General features: G+C 51.0%; 1 protein-coding gene across 1 annotated transcript in view; it reads left to right on the top strand.

Moving 5' to 3' along the window:
* Window positions 1-14,376, top strand: part of ADAM17 (ADAM metallopeptidase domain 17) — a 73,431-nt gene extending 59,055 nt beyond the window's left edge. Inside the window, exons 16-20 of the mRNA XM_073674173.1 lie at window positions 7,516-7,646; window positions 7,905-7,983; window positions 10,438-10,526; window positions 11,430-11,486; window positions 13,845-14,376. Of these exons, the coding sequence (XP_073530274.1) occupies window positions 7,516-7,646; window positions 7,905-7,983; window positions 10,438-10,526; window positions 11,430-11,486; window positions 13,845-14,183 (695 nt within the window). The 3' untranslated portion in view covers window positions 14,184-14,376. The remainder of the gene's footprint in view (window positions 1-7,515; window positions 7,647-7,904; window positions 7,984-10,437; window positions 10,527-11,429; window positions 11,487-13,844) is intronic.
* Window positions 14,377-21,849: the final 7,473 nt, after the last annotated feature.

Genomic DNA, 21,849 nt, shown 5'->3' on the forward strand with positions numbered 1-21,849 from the left:
CCCCCTCGCTCTCTTCTCACCCTCCCCCCTCGCTCTCTTCTCGCCCTCGCTCTCTTCTCGCCCTCCCCCCTCGCTCTCTTCTCGCCCTCGCTCTCTTCTCGCCCTCCCCCCTCGCTCTCTTCTCGCCCTCGCTCTTTTCTCGCCCTCCCCCCTCGCTCTCTTCTCGCCCTCCCCCCTCGCTCTCTTCTCGCCCTCGCTCTCTTCTCGCCCTCCCCCCTCGCTCTCTTCTCGCCCTCCCCCCTCGCTCTCTTCTCGCCCTCGCTCTTTTCTCGCCCTCCCCCCTCGCTCTTTTCTCGCCCTCCCCCCTCGCTCTTTTCTCGCCCTCCCCCCTCGCTCTCTTCTCGCCCTCCCCCCTCGCTCTCTTCTCGCCCTCCCCCCTCGCTCTCTTCTCGCCCTCCCCCCTCGCTCTCTTCTCGCCCTCCCCCCTCGCTCTCTTCTCGCCCTCCCCCCTCGCTCTCTTCTCGCCCTCACTCTCTTCTCGCCCTCCCCCCTCGCTCTCTTCTCGCCCTCGCTCTCTTCTCGCCCTCGCTCTCTTCTCGCCCTCCCCCCTCGCTCTCTTCTCGCCCTCCCCCCTCGCTCTCTTCTCGCCCTCGCTCTCTTCTCGCCCTCGCTCTTTTCTCGCCCTCCCCCCTCGCTCTCTTCTCGCCCTCGCTCTCTTCTCGCCCTCCCCCCTCGCTCTCTTCTCGCCCTCCCCCCTCGCTCTCTTCTCGCCCTCGCTCTCTTCTCGCCCTCCCCCCTCGCTCTCTTCTCGCCCTCGCTCTCTTCTCGCCCTCCCCCCTCGCTCTCTTCTCGCTCTCTTCTCGCCCTCCCCCCTCGCTCTCTTCTCGCCCTCCCCCCTCGCTCTCTTCTCGCCCTCGCTCTCTTCTCGCCCTCCCCCCTCGCTCTCTTCTCGCCCTCGCTCTCTTCTCGCCCTCCCCCCTCGCTCTCTTCTCGCCCTCGCTCTCTTCTCGCCCTCCCCCCTCGCTCTCTTCTCGCCCTCGCTCTCTTCTCGCCCTCCCCCCTCGCTCTCTTCTCGCCCTCGCTCTCTTCTCGCCCTCCCCCCTCGCTCTCTTCTCGCCCTCGCTCTCTTCTCGCCCTCCCCCCTCGCTCTCTTCTCGCCCTCGCTCTCTTCTCGCCCTCCCCCCTCGCTCTCTTCTCGCCCTCGCTCTCTTCTCGCCCTCCCCCCTCGCTCTCAACTCGCCCTCGCTCTCTTCTCGCCCTCCCCCCTCGCTCTCAACTCGCCCTCTTTTCGCCCTCCCCCCTCGCTCTCTTTTCGCCCTCCCCCCTCGCTCTCTTTTCGCCCTCGCTCTCTTCTCGCCCTCCCCCCTCGCTCTCTTCTCGCCCTCGCTCTCTTCTCGCCCTCCCCCCTCGCTCTCTTCTCGCCCTCGCTCTCTTCTCGCCCTCCCCCCTCGCTCTCTTCTCGCCCTCGCTCTCTTCTCGCCCTCCCCCCTCGCTCTCTTCTCGCCCTCGCTCTCTTCTCGCCCTCGCTCTCTTCTCGCCCTCGCTCTCTTCTCGCCCTCCCCCCCCTCGCTCTCTTTTCGCCCTCCCCCCTCGCTCTCTTTTCGCCCTCGCTCTCTTTTCGCCCTCCCCCCTCGCTCTCTTTTCGCCCTCCCCCCCTCGCTCTCTTTTCGCCCTCCCCCTCGCTCTCTTTTCGCCCTCCCCCCTCGCTCTCTTTTCGCCCTCCCCCCTCGCTCTCTTTTCGCCCTCCCCCCTCGCTCTCTTTTCGCCCTCCCCCCTCGCTCTCTTTTCGCCCTCGCTCTCTTTTCGCCCTCCCCCCTCGCTCTCTTTTCGCCCTCCCCCCTCGCTCTCTTTTCGCCCTCCCCCCTCGCTCTCTTTTCGCCCTCCCCCCCCTCGCTCTCTTTTCGCCCTCCCCCCCTCGCTCTCTTTTCGCCCTCCCCCCCCTCGCTCTCTTTTCGCCCTCCCCCCCCTCGCTCTCTTTTCGCCCTCCCCCCTCGCTCTCTTTTCGCCCTCCCCCCTCGCTCTTTTCGCCCTTCCCTCGCTCTCTTTTCGCCCTTCCCTCGCTCTCCCCCTCGCGCTCTCCTCGCCCTCGCCCTCCCCCCTCGCTCTCTCCTCGCCCTCCCCCCTCGCTCTCTCCTCGCCCTCCCCCCTCGCTCTCTCCTCGCCCTCCCCCCTCGCTCTCTCCTCGCCCTCCCCCCTCGCTCTCTCCTCGCCCTCCCCCCTCGCTCTCTCCTCGCCCTCTCTCCTCGCCCTCCACCCCCTCGCTCTCTCCTCGCCCTCCCCCCCTCGCTCTCTCCTCGCCCTCCCCCCCTCGCTCTCTCCTCGCCCTCCCCCCCTCGCTCTCTCCTCGCCCTCCCCCCCTCGCTCTCTCCTCGCCCTCCCCCCCTCGCTCTCTCCTCGCCCTCCCCCCCTCGCTCTCTCCTCGCCCTCCCCCCCTCGCTCTCTCCTCGCCCTCCCCCCCTCGCTCTCTCCTCGCCCTCCCCCCCTCGCTCTCTCCTCGCCCTCCCCCCTCGCTCTCTCCTCGCCCTCCCCCCCTCGCTCTCTCCTCGCCCTCCCCCCCTCGCTCTCTCCTCGCCCTCCCCCCCTCGCTCTCTCCTCGCCCTCCCCCCCTCGCTCTCTCCTCACCCTCCCCCCCTCGCTCTCTCCTCGCCCTCCCCCCTCGCTCTCTCCTCGCCCTCCCCCCCTCGCTCTCTCCTCGCCCTCCCCCCTCGCTCTCTCCTCGCCCTCCCCCCTCGCTCTCTCCTCGCCCTCCCCCCTCGCTCTCTCCTCGCCCTCCCCCCTCGCTCTCTCCTCGCCCTCGCTCTCTCCTCGCCCTCGCTCTCTCCTCGCCCTCGCTCTCTCCTCGCCCTCGCTCTCTCCTCGCCCTCGCTCTCTCCTCGCCCTCGCTCTCTCCTCGCCCTCGCTCTCTCCTCGCCCTCGCTCTCTCCTCGCCCTCGCTCTCTCCTCGCCCTCGCTCTCTCCTCGCCCTCCCCCTCGCTCTCTCCTCGCCCTCCCCCCTCGCTCTCTCCTCGCCCTCCCCCCTCGCTCTCTCCTCGCCCTCCCCCCTCGCTCTCTCCTCGCCCTCCCCCCTCGCTCTCTCCTCGCCCTCCCCCCTCGCTCTCTCCTCGCCCTCCCCCCTCGCTCTCTCCTCGCCCTCCCCCCTCGCTCTCTCCTCGCCCTCCCCCCTCGCTCTCTCCTCGCCCTCCCCCCTCGCTCTCTCCTCGCCCTCCCCCCTCGCTCTCTCCTCGCCCTCCCCCCTCGCTCTCTCCTCGCCCTCCCCCCTCGCTCTCTCCTCGCCCTCCCCCCTCGCTCTCTCCTCGCCCTCCCCCCTCGCTCTCTCCTCGCCCTCCCCCCTCGCTCTCTCTTCGCCCTCCCCCCTCGCTCTCTTTTCGCCCTCCCCCCTCGCTCTCTTTTCGCCCTCCCCCCTCGCTCTCTTTTCGCCCTCCCCCCTCGCTCTCTTTTCGCCCTCCCCCCTCGCTCTCTTTTCGCCCTCCCCCCTCGCTCTCTTTTCGCCCTCCCCCCTCGCTCTCTTTTCGCCCTCCCCCCTCGCTCTCTTTTCGCCCTCCCCCCTCGCTCTCTTTTCGCCCTCCCCCCTCGCTCTCTTTTCGCCCTCCCCCCTCGCTCTCTTTTCGCCCTCCCCCCTCGCTCTCTTTTCGCCCTCCCCCCTCGCTCTCTTTTCGCCCTCCCCCCTCGCTCTCTTTTCGCCCTCCCCCCTCGCTCTCTTTTCGCCCTCCCCCCTCGCTCTCTTTTCGCCCTCCCCCCTCGCTCTCTTTTCGCCCTCCCCCCTCGCTCTCTTTTCGCCCTCCCCCCTCGCTCTCTTTTCGCCCTCCCCCCTCGCTCTCTTTTCGCCCTCCCCCTCGCTCTCTTTTCGCCCTCCCCCCTCGCTCTCTTTTCGCCCTCCCCCCTCGCTCTCTTTTCGCCCTCCCCCCTCGCTCTCTTTTCGCCCTCCCCCCTCGCTCTCTTTTCGCCCTCCCCCCTCGCTCTCTTTTCGCCCTCCCCCCTCGCTCTCTTTTCGCCCTCCCCCCTCGCTCTCTTTTCGCCCTCCCCCCTCGCTCTCTTTTCGCCCTCCCCCCTCGCTCTCTTTTCGCCCTCCCCCCCTCGCTCTCTTTTCGCCCTCCCCCCCTCGCTCTCTTTTCGCCCTCCCCCCTCGCTCTCTTTTCGCCCTTCCCTCGCTCTCTTTTCGCCCTTCCCTCGCTCTCTTTTCGCCCTTCCCTCGCTCTCTTTTCGCCCTTCCCTCGCTCTCTTTTCGCCCTTCCCTCGCTCTCTTTTAGCCCTTCCCTCGCTCTCTTTTAGCCCTTCCCTCGCTCTCTTTTCGCCCTTCCCTCGCTCTCTTTTAGCCCTTCCCTCGCTCTCTTTTAGCCCTTCCCTCGCTCTCTTTTCGCCCTTCCCTCGCTCTCTTTTCGCCCTTCCCTCGCTCTCTTTTCGCCCTTCCCTCGCTCTCTTTTCGCCCTTCCCTCGCTCTCTTCTCGCTCTTTTCGCCCTTCCCTCTCTCTCCCCTCGCCTGCTATTTTGCAAATTTTCTCTCTGACCAGTAAGCCTAATATTAGGCTCACACTTCCTGTCCTGGTCAGATGACTTTTCAGCAGTCTCATTATCATCACAGACAGGGTGATAATGACAGTTAACTTCTATATACAGTAGATAACACATGATCCACCGTTCACATTGGGTAATTTCACAGCTCACCTCTTCTCTGCACAATGACCATGCATTGACAACCCTTCTTTCCAAAGCAATAGGGTCATAGTCAGTCTTTTGTTTCTTATGTCCATGTGAAGAATATGAAGTTGTTACGAAGTTGGTTCTGTGCTCCCACCTGGGAATGGAGCAGGTCCGGTGCTACGCTACTCCGGTCGCAAGCGCTGCCATTGTCCTGACCCCGGAGGTGGAGTTACCACACGTGCAGGGAAACTGTCCCAGTCTTGTGGAGCGTCGCATTTTGGTGTGGGATGAGCATCTCTCACTGATTTCTATGCCCGGGGAAGATGGGACTCGGTCTTCCCCGGTTTCCAGGCAACACAGGACGCTGTTTTGTCTGGTACTAAGAAATGGTGGGATTTTTTCCAGTCTGCTGTTGATGCTAGCAGGGAGTGGCTGTTTGGGGGTGATTGGGAGGTAATCAACACCTGATCATTAGGTGGGCTACATATAATCCTGCTCCCTGCTCAGTCCTTTGCTCTTTATTTCATTTGGCGATTTAGCTTGGGAGGTGGTTAAGGCTCGGGATGACTCCGTCCAGCACACCTCATGATAAATTATTCGTTCCGGTGAAGTTACGGGTGGGCTTACTCAGAGTGTCATGACTCGGTCACAGCAGGCCATCTGGGCATCTGTCGCCTGTTGAGCAGAAAGTATTGGTGGCTGTCCTTGCGTAAGGATGTTGAAGCTTATGTAAAGGCATGTGAGATCTGTGCCAGGAGCAGGGTGCTTTGCGTCGCCCCGGCAGGGAAACTTCTCCCTTTGCCCATTCCTGTACGTCCTTGGTCTCGCATATCCATGGACTTCATTACGGATCTCCCTGACTCCAAGGGTATGAGTACGGTGTGGGTTATTGTGGACCAATTTTCTAAACAATGCCATTTGGTTCCTTTGGCTCAGTTGCCCAGTGCGCAGGACTTGGTAGATTTTTTCCTTGTTCAGGTGGTAAGATTACATGGGATCCCTATGAATATTGTCTCCGATCGTGGGTCCCAGTTTATCTCCAAATTCTGGAGGGCTTTCTGTAAACGCCTCAGTTCTGAACTAATTTTCATCTGCATACCATCCTCAAACTAATGGGCAAACGGAGCGAAACAACCAGTGTCTTTAGTCCTATCTAAGATGTTTTTGCTCTCATACTCTGCATGATTGGGGATCATGCTTAGCCTTGGCAGAGTTTGCCCTAAACAAGAGACACCATGAGGGCTTGGGGATGTCTCCCTTCTTCTGTAATCTAGGATTCCATCCTAGGTCCCCTTGTTTTGAGGGAGGGGACTTTTTCCTTCCAGCGGTCTCTGCTACTATCCACTGCCTCTGGAAGGTTTGGGGGGAAGCCCGTATCCATCTCAAGAAAGCAGGGGAGAGCATGAAGAGGCAGGCCGATGAGCGTCGTCAGCAAGGTTGCAAACTCAGAGTGGGGGACCGAGTTTGAGAGTCTACTAAGAATCTCAAGATTAAGGTACCTCCTCCTAAACTTGCATCCAAGTATATAGGACCATTCCCCATTACCAAGGTTGTCAAAAAGGTGGCTTTTCGGGTAGGACTGCCTTCCTCTATGCGGGTTCCCAATGTTTTTGACAAGACATTATTTAAGAAGGTGGTTACTCCGATTGTGACCCAGGATCCTCGGAACTCCATTCAGTATTTTATTAATTGGAAGGGGTACGGTCCTGTGGAGAGATCCTAGGTCTCGAGAGGTAATAGACATGCCAATCATCTAATCACTGAGTTCCATAAGGGGTTTCCTGACACGGTGGGTGGTGAGATCCCGGAGTTCTCTCCTAGGGAGAGGGATACTGTTACGAATCGTGGTTCTGTTCTCCCACCTGGGAATGGAGCAGGTCCGGTGCTACGCTACTCTGGTTACAAACACCGCCATTGTCCTGACCCTGGAGGCGGAGTTACCACATGTGCAGGGAAACTGTCCCTGTCTTGTGGAGCGTCGCGTTTTGATGTTGTGTGAGGACTCAGGATGCCGTGTCTCTCACTGATTTTTCTCCCTGGTAAAGATGGGAAGCTGAGCTGTCTTCCTCGGTTGCCATGCAACACCGGATGCTGTTTTGTCTGGTACTAAGAAATGGTGGGATTTTGTGCAGTCTGCTGTTGACGCTAGCAGGGAGTGGCTGTCTGGGGATGATTGGGAGATAATCAACACCTGATCATTAGGCACGTGCTATATAATACTGCTCAGTCCTTTGCTGTTTATTGCAGTTCCTAATGTGCTTGGTGGTGAGTGGTGCTAGTTTAGGTTTTGCTATCTTTTCAGGGGTTTTCTCATTTTTCTCTTCTGGTTTCACTTCCTGGGGATTTTGCAGAGGTACTCACCTGGTCCTCGACTAGGCACCAGCAGCGTCTCCAGATGTCAGCTGTCTGGCGACAGTGGACCTGGGAAGGGCTCTGCCAAAATTCTCCTTCCATTTACTGGGAGCTGGGTGAAGAGTATTTCCGGCCCTCAAGGGCTCGCCTAGCTGGGCAGCTTGTGCCAAGTGCGTCTATGGCTGCGCTGGTTTGGTGCCAGTCATACTGGGTCCCTCCGCTAATCGCATAACAGTTGTGCTCTATTTAGGCCTGGTGAAAAGTTTGAAATGGCAAGACTTTTTTTTAAGAATACAGATTGCGGTATATTGGACAATGCATCATTTTCTGATAACGCTTCCTTTTAAACAATTTAACTTTGCTGCCTGTATCTGCCACTAGGGGGTTACTTCACTGGTTTACTATTGAGCTTAATGGGAGCTGCAGAAATTTGTAGTAAGCGCCCCCTAGTGGAAGATGCATTGAATGGAAATCTACCACTTTAAAGAGGAATTGGAGACTATTCCGTAATGCCAGATTTATTATACATTTATTTTGGCTCAAATTGCCCAGTTATCTAGAATATAATTTGTCTTGTTCTTTCAGAAACTGAGCATTCATGTAAGGTCTGCTGCCGGAACAGTGATGGGACCTGCAGCCCTTACACCGACGCCTCCAAGCAGAACCGCTTGCTACGGAAAGGAAAGCCGTGCACCGTGGGCTTTTGTGATGGCAATGTAAGTGGTCACCTGTCCGTATTTGAAAGCCTCCTTAAGATGTTTAGACATTGATCTTGGATTCTCGGATTCACCATGCAGAGCGTTCAGTGTGTATACAGTAGGGGCCGATGCACAAGTGTCGCCCGGCTCCTGAAATTTGCCTTTGTTCCTGGTGAATAGCTATGACTGCACCCATTATCCTCTGCAGGGTTACGTGCAATGTCCTTTTAGACTATTAGTAATCTGCTTTATTTCTTTCTGTGCTTTTTCTTATAGGGAAAATGTGAGAAACAAGTGCAAGATGTGATCGAGAGAATCTGGGACTTCATAGACAAACTGAGCATCAATATGTTGGGTGAGTGATATCTGTGCAGCTGCTTTATCTTAGACCAGGCTTACCCATTGCCTAGGCTGGACTCAATTCAGCCTGTGGATTGGGGCCCATTCGTTATTGCATTTGCACCCCTTTTTGTGCTTTTCATCTATTTTTTCATTTTTTGCCTAATTCTTTTTTAAAATTTATGCCTTTTTTAGAGTCTATTTTAGCTTATTTTGTTTTCGCTCGATCCATTTGTGACTTTTCAAAAATTGTTGCAAATGTCTTTCATCCCCCCCTTCTAGAATGATTTTATGTACTCGCACAATTTTTACGATACTGAACGAACATTTTGCTCTAAATATAATATGTCAATGGCACCTGCTTAAAAGGCAATGCCTCGTATAAAAGACAACTCCTAAAAGCTGCTAACAATACACAATTGCTAAAAGATCCACTAATAAAAAAAAAAAGGCAATGCCAAAGTGTCAAACACCAGAGATGATTACTACTATTATTTTTTACTCTCATTTTAGGGCGTGTTCCACAATATGTTGTATTCTTATATTATGCCATTTATTTTCTCTATGTTTTATACTGAGAACTATTGAAAACCATGTGCGAGATCTTGGCCTATAAACTGTCATCTCTGGTGTTTGACGTTTTGTCAGTTGTCTTTTTTTTTTTTTTTATTAGTTGATCTTTTTGCACTTGTCTGTTAGTTTCCCTTCTAGGCGTTGTCCTTTATGCGAGGCATTGCCTTTTAAGCAGTTGCCATTGACCTACAGATATTGCAGAGATTTTTCTGTATGTTTTATATTGGTGAATATTCTACTAGTACGGGGTGCGCAGATCCGTATAATATCTCCAGCATCTAGCAGATTAGTATTGCTGTCTATATATTTAGGGGCGCGCTTGTGTAGTTACTATTCAAATAAATTTTGTGCTAAATGGTCGCCAAAAATAAAAAGTTTAATAACAAAAATGAAGTTGATTTTTGACTTTGCACAACATTGATGAACCGCGTGCGCCATTACGAAGACTTTCACGCATAAGACAGCAATTAACACAACAAGACTAAAAAGAAAAGTGACTTACAAAAAACCCCAAACTTATACCAAGTCATATGGTAAGGCTCGTTAAAGGGTCGATATTGACTTTTTAGGATCGCTGCTTCCAACAGATTGCGATAGAGTCCAAGTCCTCCTCCTCTCTGAAGAGCCAATTTGCATATTTAATTTCCTAGTGGAGCATTGCATGGCCTATAAGTCGTCTTACACTGGCATGCCAGGCATGTCACTCTTCACAATGAAAGATTTTACCCCTTAGACCACAATAAGAGGCTTCTCATACAGTCAAATCAGAAAATCAGATCTCTTTCTTTCCACAGATGAGGGCCAAACACTCTGAAACACGTGTCTGCAAATATAGTATCTGGTTTGGCTTTTATCCTAAGTCATGTGACAAGGCTCGTTAAAGGGTCGATATTGACTTTTAGGATTGCTACTTCCAATAGGTGGCGCTAGAGTTCTAATCCTCTTCCTCTCTGACGAAGCAATTTGCATATGCAGGATTCACTAAATCATCTCGGGCAGATATCTGTCCAGCCTCTGTTTTGAAGTCTTCCATTGAAGGAGAACTCACCACCTCTGGTGGCAGCCTGTTCCACTCATTGATCATCCTCACTGTCAAAGTTTTTTCTAATATCTAATCTGTGTCTCCTCCCATTCAGTTTCATCCCATTGCTTCTAGTCTTTCTTTGTGCAAATGAGAATAAAGCTGATCACTCTACAGTGTGATAGCCCTTCATATATTTGTAGACAGCTATTAAGTCTTCTCTCAGTCTTCTTTTTTGCAAGCTAAACATTCCCAAATCCTGTAACCGTTCCTCATAGGACATGGTTTGCAGACTGGTCACCATTCTGGTCGCTCTTCTCTGAACTTGCTCCAGTTTCTTTGTCTTTTTTAAAATGTGGTGCCCAAAACTGGACACAGTATTCCAGATGAGGTCTGACCAAAGAGGAGTAAAGACCGATAATGACTTCACGTGATCTAGACTTTATGCTTCTGTTAATACATCCCAGAATTGTGTTTGCCTTTTTTGCTGCTGCATCTCACTGTTGACTCATGTTCAATCTGTGATCTATTAGTATACCCAAAATCACAGACTGAACATGAGTCAATAGCGTGATGCAGCAGCAAAAAAGGCAAACACAATTCTGGGGCAGATGCAAGGCACACTTCTGTATCCTGAGAATGGTGGCCCTTCAAGCTCTCCAAAGTAAAGCAGGAGCGACAGGAACCAAAGCTGCCATGTGCTGTGGCCTGTCAGAGAGAACGTGTGCAGGTTGAACTCGCTGGATTCTTGACCGAAGAAGAACCGGTTCTAGGCTGTCATGCTCATGGACTTTCACTATCGGAGATCCTGTGTGCGGTGGTTTTATAAAGTTTTCTCTATTTGTCTGTCATTTATTTTCTGTCTCTTTCTTTCAGGCAAGTTCCTGGCAGACAACATTGTCGGATCGGTCATCGTCTTTTCTTTGCTCTTCTGGATTCCTCTAAGTATTCTTGTCCACTGTGTGGTGAGTGCATCAGCAATTTCCTATTCTTAAAGTGATTATACTAAGGGTTCCACACTCGTCGCCCCTCACCCCCCCCCTCTATTATCCAAAATAGTAAGCTATATTTCCCCGGCAGAAACGTGTTACTGCCAGCGGCTTCACTACGAGCCAAACCTGTAGATATTAGGTCATTGGCAGAGAGCTGCTAAACAAGTTGGGCTTATACCGATGGTACCAGGACCCAATCTGTACAAGTAACAAGTTCCTTTAAAGTTGGAGGGATGCCAGCTCACCTGTTGCTGTTCAGTATAATAGGAGCACGGAAGTTCGCCCTGACAAAACGTGGAAATATTCAGAAAAAATAGGTAGATTCCAGCTCCAGTTAAGAAGTGAATTTAAGATTATAATTATTGCTGTTGATGTATTCGATAAAATCGGGTATGGCGGATACATAGCCCCCCTAGATGAATAGAAGGTCGTCTACGTATCTGCCATACCATATAAGGTGTGACGAAAACTGATTGGAAGTGAATTAGAAAAATTACTTCTCCCAAAATTACATAACCAACTTAGCCAGTGAGGAAGAGTATTTAGCCCCTATTGACACACCTTCACATTATGAATGATCAAAGGTAAAAAAAATTGTCATGAGTGACCTGGAACAGGAAAATAATAATAGACAGCATCCAGCAAGTGATGAAGTTCCAAACCTCTTTATTCTGCCATACACACATGACTTTTTAACCCATCACAGGTCTTTTTCAAGCATAGAAAAACAATGCAACACAGCAGGTTTACATAGTATATCCAGTTGGACAGTCTCCATCGCAGATAAGTCACAGCTCGCACCGGCCGATCACCCTGGATGGTTCTAATTCAGTGATGTGTGACACGTAACCTCCTGCGTTTTCTCCACTTTTCTAGGATAAGAAGCTGGACAAGCAGTATGAAGAAAATGCCAAATCCTTGTTCTTGCCAAGTGTAAGTGTTCATCCTACAATCGTCTGCTTCTTTATTAGATTTACAGGCTCTTATCTTCTGTGTGGCTGCAATAAAATTACCGATACTAAATATGGACATACACATTAAAGGGATTTTCCGGCACCTCACTCCTGCATCAGAAGGTGGGAGGTGATGACAATAATGATGATGTTTCGGTCAGGTATTATAGAAGCGTCCTGGAAGGCACATGTCGACTAAACATCAGCATCTCTGACCTTTTGTTGTGGCAAAAAGTGACGTTGGAGAGTCTCTTTGAGGGGATGTGCACACGCCGTCTTTTTCAGGTGGTAGCCGACCCGAATCCATATGAATAGGTGCCGCAAAAGCGCCCCATAAAATGAACATGGTGCACAGCAATGTAAAAACAACATTGCTGTGCACATGTCCTGTCTTAGGTCACTTCTTTTAAGCACTTTAGGGTTCGGAAACCTTGAAACGGTTTCAAGAAGTGTCCTGCTCATTCTTTGGGCGTCATCCCCGCTCCCTGTACTACACGTATAGGGTAAGAGATGCTGTGCCGCAAGAACGACAGTAAAGCCGTCTCTGGAAAATTACTGGAATATAAGTTGGAGTGCATGCAGCGTGTTAGGCGCATGTTCACACTGGCCACTAAACAGATAAAACAAAATGAGCAAATACCCTGCAGTAAATAAATAAATAGCAACAGTGCGTGAAAATAATATAGGGTACTTGGTTAACATAATTTTGATCAAAAAAATGTAGAAGCCATCTAACCACGTCACGGTGACCCTTTTCGGGACGGTCCTAACCTCTAGTATTAAAACCTTACCATATGTCTTTAAGTGTGAATAAGAGCCGAGTGGGGAGCGGCAGTGCGCATGATCGATTACCAATCCAGTTATACGGGGCTCTTCAAATCCCTGGTTTACAAGATTGGTGGAGGTGTTAGAGGTCAGGCAGTTATCCCCTATCCTATTATATCATGGTCTATATATAAAAAAATCAGAAATCTTGCAAATTTCATTCTAGCCACTAGATTTGTTACTAGCCTCATACCTCCTGTTCTTTACAGAAGACTTTTCAGCAGTTTTGTTATCAACACAGGTAGGATTGACAGGTAACACCTCTATTCACAGCTAATAGAGGATCCACCATTCACATTAGACAATGTCAAAGCTCACCTCCTCCCACTCCCTTAACAATGACTGTTACCCAGGTTAGATCATGCTCACGCTTATATACAAACAATTGAGGTCAGAGTCAGTCTATTGCTGATAATGCCGATGTGAAGAACAGGAAGTAGAAATCTGATTGGGCTGTGTAAAAATTGCAAGTTTTTTAATATAAATTATCTGTTTTTCTCATGCAAAAAAAAAATAATTCCAAACTCTTACTTTTAGGATAGTAAAACATAATGGCGTCTATGTGCTGTCTGTATATATGTACAGTTGAAACCAGAAGTTTACATATAAGGCAAGGCTACCAAGGAATACTGACCTGGCCTCTGAACCTGGGTCCTGCAAATTTATTCCCTCATCTCTCTACCAGCTACATGAAAAATGGACGTCTGAATGAATGAAGCTTATCATGTATCACCTTGTTTAACCCCTTAACAACTAGTGCCGTACATGTAAGGTACTCGTCGGGAGCGGATGAGTGGAGCGAGCTCAGGAGCTGAGCCCGCATCATTCCCGGCAGATAATGGCTGTGTTATTCAGTAATACAGTAGTATTGCTCTGTATAGTATAAGCAATCAGATGATTGCAGGGACTAAAAAGTTAAAGTAAAAAAAAAAAAAAAAGATTTAAAAAAAATATAAGTGGAATCGCTGCATTCAGAAAAGTCTGATCTTTCAAAATATAAAATTCGATTGGTCAAACCTGGAAAAAAGAAAAAAAATCAAAATGCAACAACTTCACAAAAATTGCAATAAAAAGCCATCAAAATGTCTTAATACCAATTTGGTGTAGTTAATAAAAACATTATGCCACCATGCAAAAAAAAACAAGAAGCCCTCTCACAGCTCCATCAACCTAAAAATGAAAATGCTACAAGTCACGGAAAATGGCGGCACAAGCAAACTGACGCTTGGAGGAAAGGAAAATCCGAAAGGCTAAAATGATAAATCGCCCAGTCTTTAAGGGGTTAATAATCTTATAGTTATAAAAAGAACAGTAAACCTAAAATGAGTGATAAAAATAACCAGAAGCGTCAGGATTTTCTCCTTATTCATAAAACCTGCAATTTAGGGGGAGGCTCCTGCTGCCGCCAGTTGCCTTACAGTCGCAGACCAATCGGATTTCACTTTTGTCATGGGGAACACAATGGGCAATATGATGTTTTCTTCACGTTAGATTTTGGTTCTTTTCCTGACAGAACGTGGAAATGCTGAGCAGTATGGACTCAGCCCCCGTACGCATTGTCAAACCTTTCCCATCCTCCCAACCCAACACTCGGTTCCAGTCCTTGCAGCAAGTGCCAGTAGCCCCCAGCTCCGCTAAGGCCGACCATCAGAGGATGGATACCATCCAGGAAGACCCCAGCACAGACTCGCACCTCGAAGACCAGTTTGACGATGACCCCTTCCCTAACAGTGGCTCTCCTGCCAAGTCTTTTGAGGACCTGACCGACCACCCGGTCACCAGGAGCGAGAAGGCTTCTTCATTTAAGCTCCAGCGGCAAGGAAGAGTGGACAGCAAGGAGACGGCGTGCTGATACCCCCGGTGCTCAGCCACGACAATCACGTGCATGGCTGCAGACAATCCACAAGAAGTCCCTGCAATGTGCACTGTTTTCTGAAGTTGCCAGATGTTGTATATATTTAATATGTTCTGCCAAGTGTTGTTTTGTACACCCTAACACATATTCTTAAAAGGAAGTCTATTTATGATTAAACCGCTTCACACTGCTTTTGTACTGGGGTGATTGCAAAATATTCCTTTTATTGCTAGACATAACCTCACTGTGGTTTAGATTTTAGTTCTTGGTCATCCGGCCACGCTGAAGTCAACCTGTGCTGAAGGCGCGTCACTATCAGAGGCTGTTACACCAGTGTATCTGTCATTTCACCCAAAACCGGAGTGAAAACATGGACATGGAGTGCTCATCCTCCACCACTAAGTAAAACTGCTTTTTATACACACAGCACTTTGATTTGTCCATAACTGTCCCAATTCTCATGGTCTGTAACTTGCCTTTCATTCTTTTTCAGTGGCCCGTTTGCTAATTAAGTGTATCTGTCAGCACTGTTGGAGCTGGAGCTTTCCCTTACTTATCAGTGTGCATTACTCCTGTCTTTATCAAATAGCTTGCTTGCTCCAAACTGAAAGCCACCTCTGTTAGGCCTGTTTGTAGGTTGACAGACAGAGTAGGATTAGAGAGCCAAAGACCCACCCCAACTTACTGTACAGAGTAAAAAGACCCACCCCCACTTCCTGCAGAGGCAAAAGATCTGCCCCAGCTTACTGTACAAAGGAAAAAGACCTGCCCCAGCTTACTGTACAGAGGAAAAAGACCTGCTCCGCTTACTGTACAGAGGAAAAAGACCTGCCCCGCTTACTGTACAGAGGAAAAAGACCTGCCCCGCTTACTGTACAGAGGAAAAAGACGCCCCCACTTCCTGCAGAGGCAAAAGATCTGCCCCAGCTTACTGTACAAAGGAAAAAGACCTGCCCCGCTTACTGTACAGAGGAAAAAGACACCCCCACTTCCTGCAGAGGCAAAAGATCTGCCCCAGCTTACTGTACAAAGGAAAAAGACCTGCCCCAGCTTACTGTACAGAGGAAAAAGACCTGCCCCGCTTACTGTACAGAGGAAAAAGACGCCCCCACTTCCTGCACAGAGGCAAAAGACCTGCCCCCCCTTCCTGTGAAGAGGCAAAAGACTCTCCCCCCACTTCCTGTAGAGGCAAAAGACCTGCCCCAACTTACTGTACAGAGGCAAAAGACCTGCCCCCACTTCCTGCAGAGGCAAAAGACCTGCCCCCACTTCCTGCAGAGGCAAAAGACCTGCCCCCACTTCCTGCAGAGGCAAAAGACCTGCCCCCACTTCCTGCAGAGGCAAAAGACCTGCCCCCACTTCCTGCAGAGGCAAAAGACCTGCCCCCACTTCCTGCAGAGGCAAAAGACCTGCCCCCACTTCCTGCAGAGGCAAAAGACCTGCCCCCACTTCCTGCAGAGGCAAAAGACCTGCCCCCACTTCCTGCAGAGGCAAAAGACCTGCCCCCACTTCCTGCAGAGGCAAAAGACAAGCTCCCACTTCTTTCGCTTCCTGTAGAGAAGCAAAAGACCCGCCCCCACTTCCTGTAGAGGCAAGAGATCAGCCCCCACTTCCTGTAAAGGCAAAAGACCCACCCTCACTTCCTGTGGACAGGCAAAAGACCCGCCCCCACTTCCTGTGAGAGGCAAAAGACCCTCCCCCCACTTCCTGTAGAGGCAAAATACCTGTCCCCACTTCCTGTAAAGGCAAAAGAGCTGCCCCAGCTTACTGTACAGAGGAAAAAGACCTGTTCCCATTTCCTGTAGCGAGGCAAAAGACCCGCCCCCACTTCCTGCAGAGGCAAAAGACCCGCCCCCACTTCCTGCAGAGACAAAAGACCCGCCCACCCACTTGCTGTAGAGACAAAAGACCTGCCCCAACTTACTGTACAGAGGCAAAAGACCTGCCCCCACTTCCTGCAGAGGCAAAAGACCTGCCCCCACTTCCTGCAGAGGCAAAAGACCTGCCCCCACTTCCTGCAGAGGCAAAAGACCTGCCTCCACTTCCTGCAGAGGCAAAAGACAAGCTCCCACTTCTTTCGCTTCCTGTAGAGAAGCAAAAGACCCGCCCCCACTTCCTGTAGAGGCAAGAGATCAGCCCCCACTTCCTGTAAAGGCAAAAGACCCACCCTCACTTCCTGTGAAGAGTCAAAAGACCCCCCCCCCACTTCCTGTAGAGACAAAAGACCTGCCCCCCCACTTACTGCAGAGGCAAAAGACCTGCCCCCACTTCCTGCAGAGGCAAAAGACCTGCCCCCACTTCCTGCAGAGGCAAAAGACCTGCCTCCACTTCCTGCAGAGGCAAAAGACAAGCTCCCACTTCTTTCGCTTCCTGTAGAGAAGCAAAAGACCCGCCCCCACTTCCTGCAGAGGCAAAAGACCCACCCTCACTTCCTGTAGAGACAAAAGACCTGCCCCCCACTTCCTGCAGAGGCAAAAGACCTGCCCCCCACTTCCTGCAGAGGCAAAAGACCTGCCCCCACTTCCTGCAGAGGCAAAAGACCTGCCCCCACTTCCTGCAGAGGCAAAAGACCTGCCCCCACTTCCTGCAGAGGCAAAAGACCTGCCTCCACTTCCTGCAGAGGCAAAAGACAAGCTCCCACTTCTTTCGCTTCCTGTAGAGAAGCAAAAGACCCGCCCCCACTTCCTGCAGAGGCAAAAGACCCACCCTCACTTCCTGTGAAGAGTCAAAAGACCCCCCCCCCACTTCCTGTAGAGACAAAAGACCTGCCCCCCCACTTCCTGCAGAGGCAAAAGACCTGCCCCCACTTCCTGCAGAGGCAAAAGACCTGCCCCCACTTCCTGCAGAGGCAAAAGACCTGCCCCCACTTCCTGCAGAGGCAAAAGACCTGCCTCCACTTCCTGCAGAGGCAAAAGACAAGCTCCCACTTCTTTCGCTTCCTGTAGAGAAGCAAAAGACCCGCCCCCACTTCCTGCAGAGGCAAAAGACCCACCCTCACTTCCTGCAGAGTCAAAAGACCCTCCCCCCCACTTCCTGCAGAGGCAAAAGACCTGCCCCCACTTCCTGCAGAGGCAAAAGACCTGCCCCCACTTCCTGCAGAGGCAAAAGAGCTGCCCCAGCTTACTGTAGAGGCAAAATACCTGTCCCCACTTCCTGTAAAGGCAAAAGAGCTGCCCCAGCTTACTGTACAGAGGAAAAAGACCTGCTCCCATTTCCTGTAGAGAGGCAAAAGACCCGCCCTCACTTCCAGCAGAGGCAAAAGACCTGCCCCCACTTCCTGCAGAGGCAAAAGACCTGCCTCCACTTCCTGCAGAGGCAAAAGACAAGCTCCCACTTCTTTCGCTTCCTGTAGAGAAGCAAAAGACCCGCCCCCACTTCCTGCAGAGGCAAAAGACCCACCCTCACTTCCTGTGAAGAGTCAAAAGACCCTCCCCCCCACTTCCTGCAGAGGCAAAAGACCTGCCCCCACTTCCTGCAGAGGCAAAAGACCCGCCCCCACTTCCTGGAGAGGCAAAAGCCCGCCCCCACTTCCTGTAGAGGCAAAATACCTGTCCCCACTTCCTGTAAAGGCAAAAGAGCTGCCCCAGCTTACTGTACAGAGGAAAAAGACCTGCTCCCATTTCCTGTAGAGAGGCAAAAGACCTGCCCCCACTTCCTGCAGAGGCAAAAGACCTGCCCCCACTTCCTGCAGAGGCAAAAGACCTGCCTCCACTTCCTGCAGAGGCAAAAGACAAGCTCCCACTTCTTTCGCTTCCTGTAGAGAAACAAAAGACCCGCCCCCACTTCCTGTAGAGGCAAGAGATCAGCCCCCACTTCCTGTAAAGGCAAAAGACCCACCCTCACTTCCTGTGAAGAGTCAAAAGACCCCCCCCCCACTTCCTGTAGAGACAAAAGACCTGCCCCCCCACTTCCTGCAGAGGCAAAAGACCTGCCTCCACTTCCTGCAGAGGCAAAAGACAAGCTCCCACTTCTTTCGCTTCCTGTAGAGAAGCAAAAGACCCGCCCCCACTTCCTGCAGAGGCAAAAGACCCACCCTCACTTCCTGTGAAGAGTCAAAAGACCCTCCCCCCCACTTCCTGCAGAGGCAAAAGACCTGCCCCCACTTCCTGCAGAGGCAAAAGACCTGCCCCCACTTCCTGCAGAGGCAAAAGACCTGCCCCCACTTCCTGCAGAGGCAAAAGACCTGCCCCCACTTCCTGCAGAGGCAAAAGACCTGCCCCCACTTCCTGCAGAGGCAAAAGACCTGCCCCCACTTCCTGCAGAGGCAAAAGACCTGCCTCCACTTCCTGCAGAGGCAAAAGACAAGCTCCCACTTCTTTCTCTTCCTGTAGAGAAGCAAAAGACCTGCCCCCACTTCCTGCAGAGGCAAAAGACCCACCCTCACTTCCTGTGAAGAGTCAAAAGACCCTCCCCCCCACTTCCTGTAGAGGCAAAAGACCTGCCCCAACTTACTGTACAGAGGCAAAAGACCCGCCCCCACTTTCTGTAGAGGCAAAAGACCCGCCCCCACTTCCTGTGGAGAGGCAAAACACCCGCCCCCACTTCCTGGAGAGGCAAAAGACCCGCCCCCACTTCCTGTAGAGGCAAAATACCTGTCCCCACTTCCTGTAAAGGCAAAAGAGCTGCCCCAGCTTACTGTACAGAGGAAAAAGACCTGCTCCCATTTCCTGTAGAGAGGCAAAAGACCCGCCCTCACTTCCTGCAGAGGCAAAAGACCCGCCCCTCACTTCCTTTATTTTGTTTCAGACGGTGAATTGCATGTTAATAGGGAGTCGCTTGGATTATTTTGCAGGTAAACAGGCTGCCAATCACCCAATGAAATTACAGCAACTATTTAAATATTTTTCAGACTATAAGATACACAAAAAGTTTAGGTATAAGAATTCATCCCAAAGCCTCCATGAACCATAAGGAATTTTAATTTAATAACCTGTGAACAGTGGCTGACCGTCATGCTGCTCATAGATTCCTCCATGGGAGCGGGTTGCATATTGAAGAGAACATTTCTTTAGCATAATGGCCATTAATTTGTTTGAGTCGTTTCATAGACATTTAGGTATGATAGGGTAATTAATGCTTTTGTTACATAAAAAATAAAGGAAATCTGTCAGCACAAAATAAGAGAGTACAGAAGTCCTGTGTGATGGCACATACCGTATGATATGCATTACTGACGGATTTATTTCTGAATTATCTGCTCTCCGCTGAATCATTCAGTCTCTGCATTACTACAAGAGTCAAATCAAGAAATACCGAGAAAGTGACTAAAATGCTGTGATTTAGAGTGGATCATACAGCGGGTGACCAAAGCCAAGCAGATAATGCCATGGGTAAGAAATTATCGTCATTACTGCCATCCGTACAGTGCCGCAAGATATGTTATACAAGTACCGTATATTCCGGCGTATAAGACGACCTGGTGTATAAGACGACCCCCCTACTTTCCTGTTAAAATATCGAGTTTAGGATATATTCACCGTATAAGACTACCCCTTTTCCAACGCATACCAAACACCGGTAAAAATTAAAAAAAAACAGATTTGAATTTAACATGGTCCTTTTTTAATTTAAATTCTTATGACATGCAGGTATATAGCAGGAAAACTGTCACTCATAAACATATTAAAATAGGGGGGACCCCACGTCATTTTTTGGGGGGGTCCCCCATTCTAATAGCTAGTAAAGGCTAGGTATTCAGCTGGGGGCTGATATTAGTAGCCTGGGAAGCTCCGTGGGTATTACCCCCTTCCCAGGCTTCAAACATCTGCCCCAGCCGTCTGCTTAACCTCCGCTAGAGACTATAATGATGGGGGATCCCACGCCAATTTTCTTTTTAAAAAATCCTTTATTTTAACACTAAATGACAATTGAGGGGTTAATAAAGATGCAGTCCCTAAATTATTATTAATTTTGTAATTAATTTTTCCCAAAAATGTTGACGTGGGCTTCGCCATATTTTTGTGTCCAGCCAGGTACAGCAGGCAGGAACGGGCTGCCCCCAACCACCAGCTGCCTATTTGTACCTGGCCGGACACAACAATATAGGGAAGCCCTTTTTTTTTTAATTATTTCATTAAATAATTTAAAAAAAAAGACGTGGGGCTTCGCCCTATTTTTGTGTCCAGCCAGGTACAACTAGGCAGCTGGGGGCTGGAATCCGCAGCGCAGGGAGGCCCAAGCTTTCTGGGTCCCCCCCCCCGCTGCAAATTGCAGTCCGCAGCCACCCCAGAAAATGGCGCGTTCATAGAAGCGCCATCTTCTGGCGCTGTACCCAACTCATCCAGGGCCCTGGTGCGGTGGCTCACTGGGTAATAAAGGGGTTAGGGCCAGCTTGGCATTATCAGCTGGCCCTAAGCCTGAAATTCATGGGGTCACGCCAATATTAGACATGACCGCCATGAATTTCTAGTAAAGTAATTAAAAAAACCACAACACCCAGAATAAAGTCCTTTAATTGAAATAAAGACACAATTTTTTAATGTTCTAAATTAAACCATACTTACCATCACGCCCATTCCAGCTGAAGCCAACGATCTCCTGCAATAAAAGTAAAATAATAAAGCAACCTCATCCTTACCTCTCCATGGTTCCCAGGACCGGTCCAGCTCTGCTACATCGAGATGACAGGCTGGACCGCAGCAGAACGCTGCCATCCAGCCTGTCATCCCGCAGACACTGAGAAGCGCAGGCATGCTTGTGCTCCTCAGTGTCTGACTGTGACGGCATCCAGATGAGCCGAGATCATGTCCAATGAACTCAGCTCACCTCATGCACGTCACTGACAGCGTGGGAAAATTCTCCTGCTTCCCGCATGCGCAGTAGAAGTTTCCCACGCTGTCAGTGACGGACGTCCAGGAGGTGAGCTGAGTTCATTGTCGGCTCATCTGGATGCCGTCACAGCCAGACACTGCAGAGCGCAAGCATGCCTGCGCTTCTCAGTGTCTGCGGGATGACAGGCTGGATGGCAGCGTTCTGCTGCGGTCCCGCTTGTCATGTCGATGTAGCAGAGCTGAAGCTGTCCTGGGAACCATGGAGAGGTAAGGATGAGGTTGCTTTATTATTTTACTTTTATTGCAGGAGATCGTTGGCTTCAGCTGGAATGGGCGTGATGGTAAGTATGGTTTAATTTAGAACAATAAAGAATTGTGTGTTTATTTCAATTAAAGGACTTTATTCTGGGTGTTTGTGTTTTCTTTTAACTTTGACTATGGGGTTAGTAATGGGGGCGTCTTATAGACGCCTCTCCATTACTAACCTGGGCTTGATGTCAGCTGGCATTATAAGCTGACATCAACCCCAACCCTATTACCCCACTGCCACCGCTACAGGGCAGTGGGAAGAGCGAGGCTAAGTGCCAGAATTGGCGCATCCTAAGGATGCGCCATTTCTGGGGTGGCTGACGGCTGGTGTTTCTAGCCTGGGAGGGGGCCAATATTCATGGCACCCTTCCTGGGCTATTAATATCAGCCTCCAGCTGTCTGCCTAGCCTTTGCTAGCTATTAAAATAGGGGGGACCCCATGTCATTTTTTTGGGATCCCCCATTTTAATAGCTAGTAAAGGCTATGTATTCAGCTGGGGGCTGATATTAGTAGCCTGGGAAGCTCCGTGGGTATTACCCCCTTCCCAGGCTTCAAACCTCTGCCCCAGCCGTCTGCTTAACCT

Source organism: Phyllobates terribilis, unplaced genomic scaffold (genome assembly GCF_046119375.1).
Source record: "Phyllobates terribilis strain yellow unplaced genomic scaffold, ASM4611937v1 Scaffold_3__8_contigs__length_932513732, whole genome shotgun sequence".
In the NCBI taxonomy this organism is placed as follows: Eukaryota; Metazoa; Chordata; class Amphibia; order Anura; family Dendrobatidae; genus Phyllobates; species Phyllobates terribilis.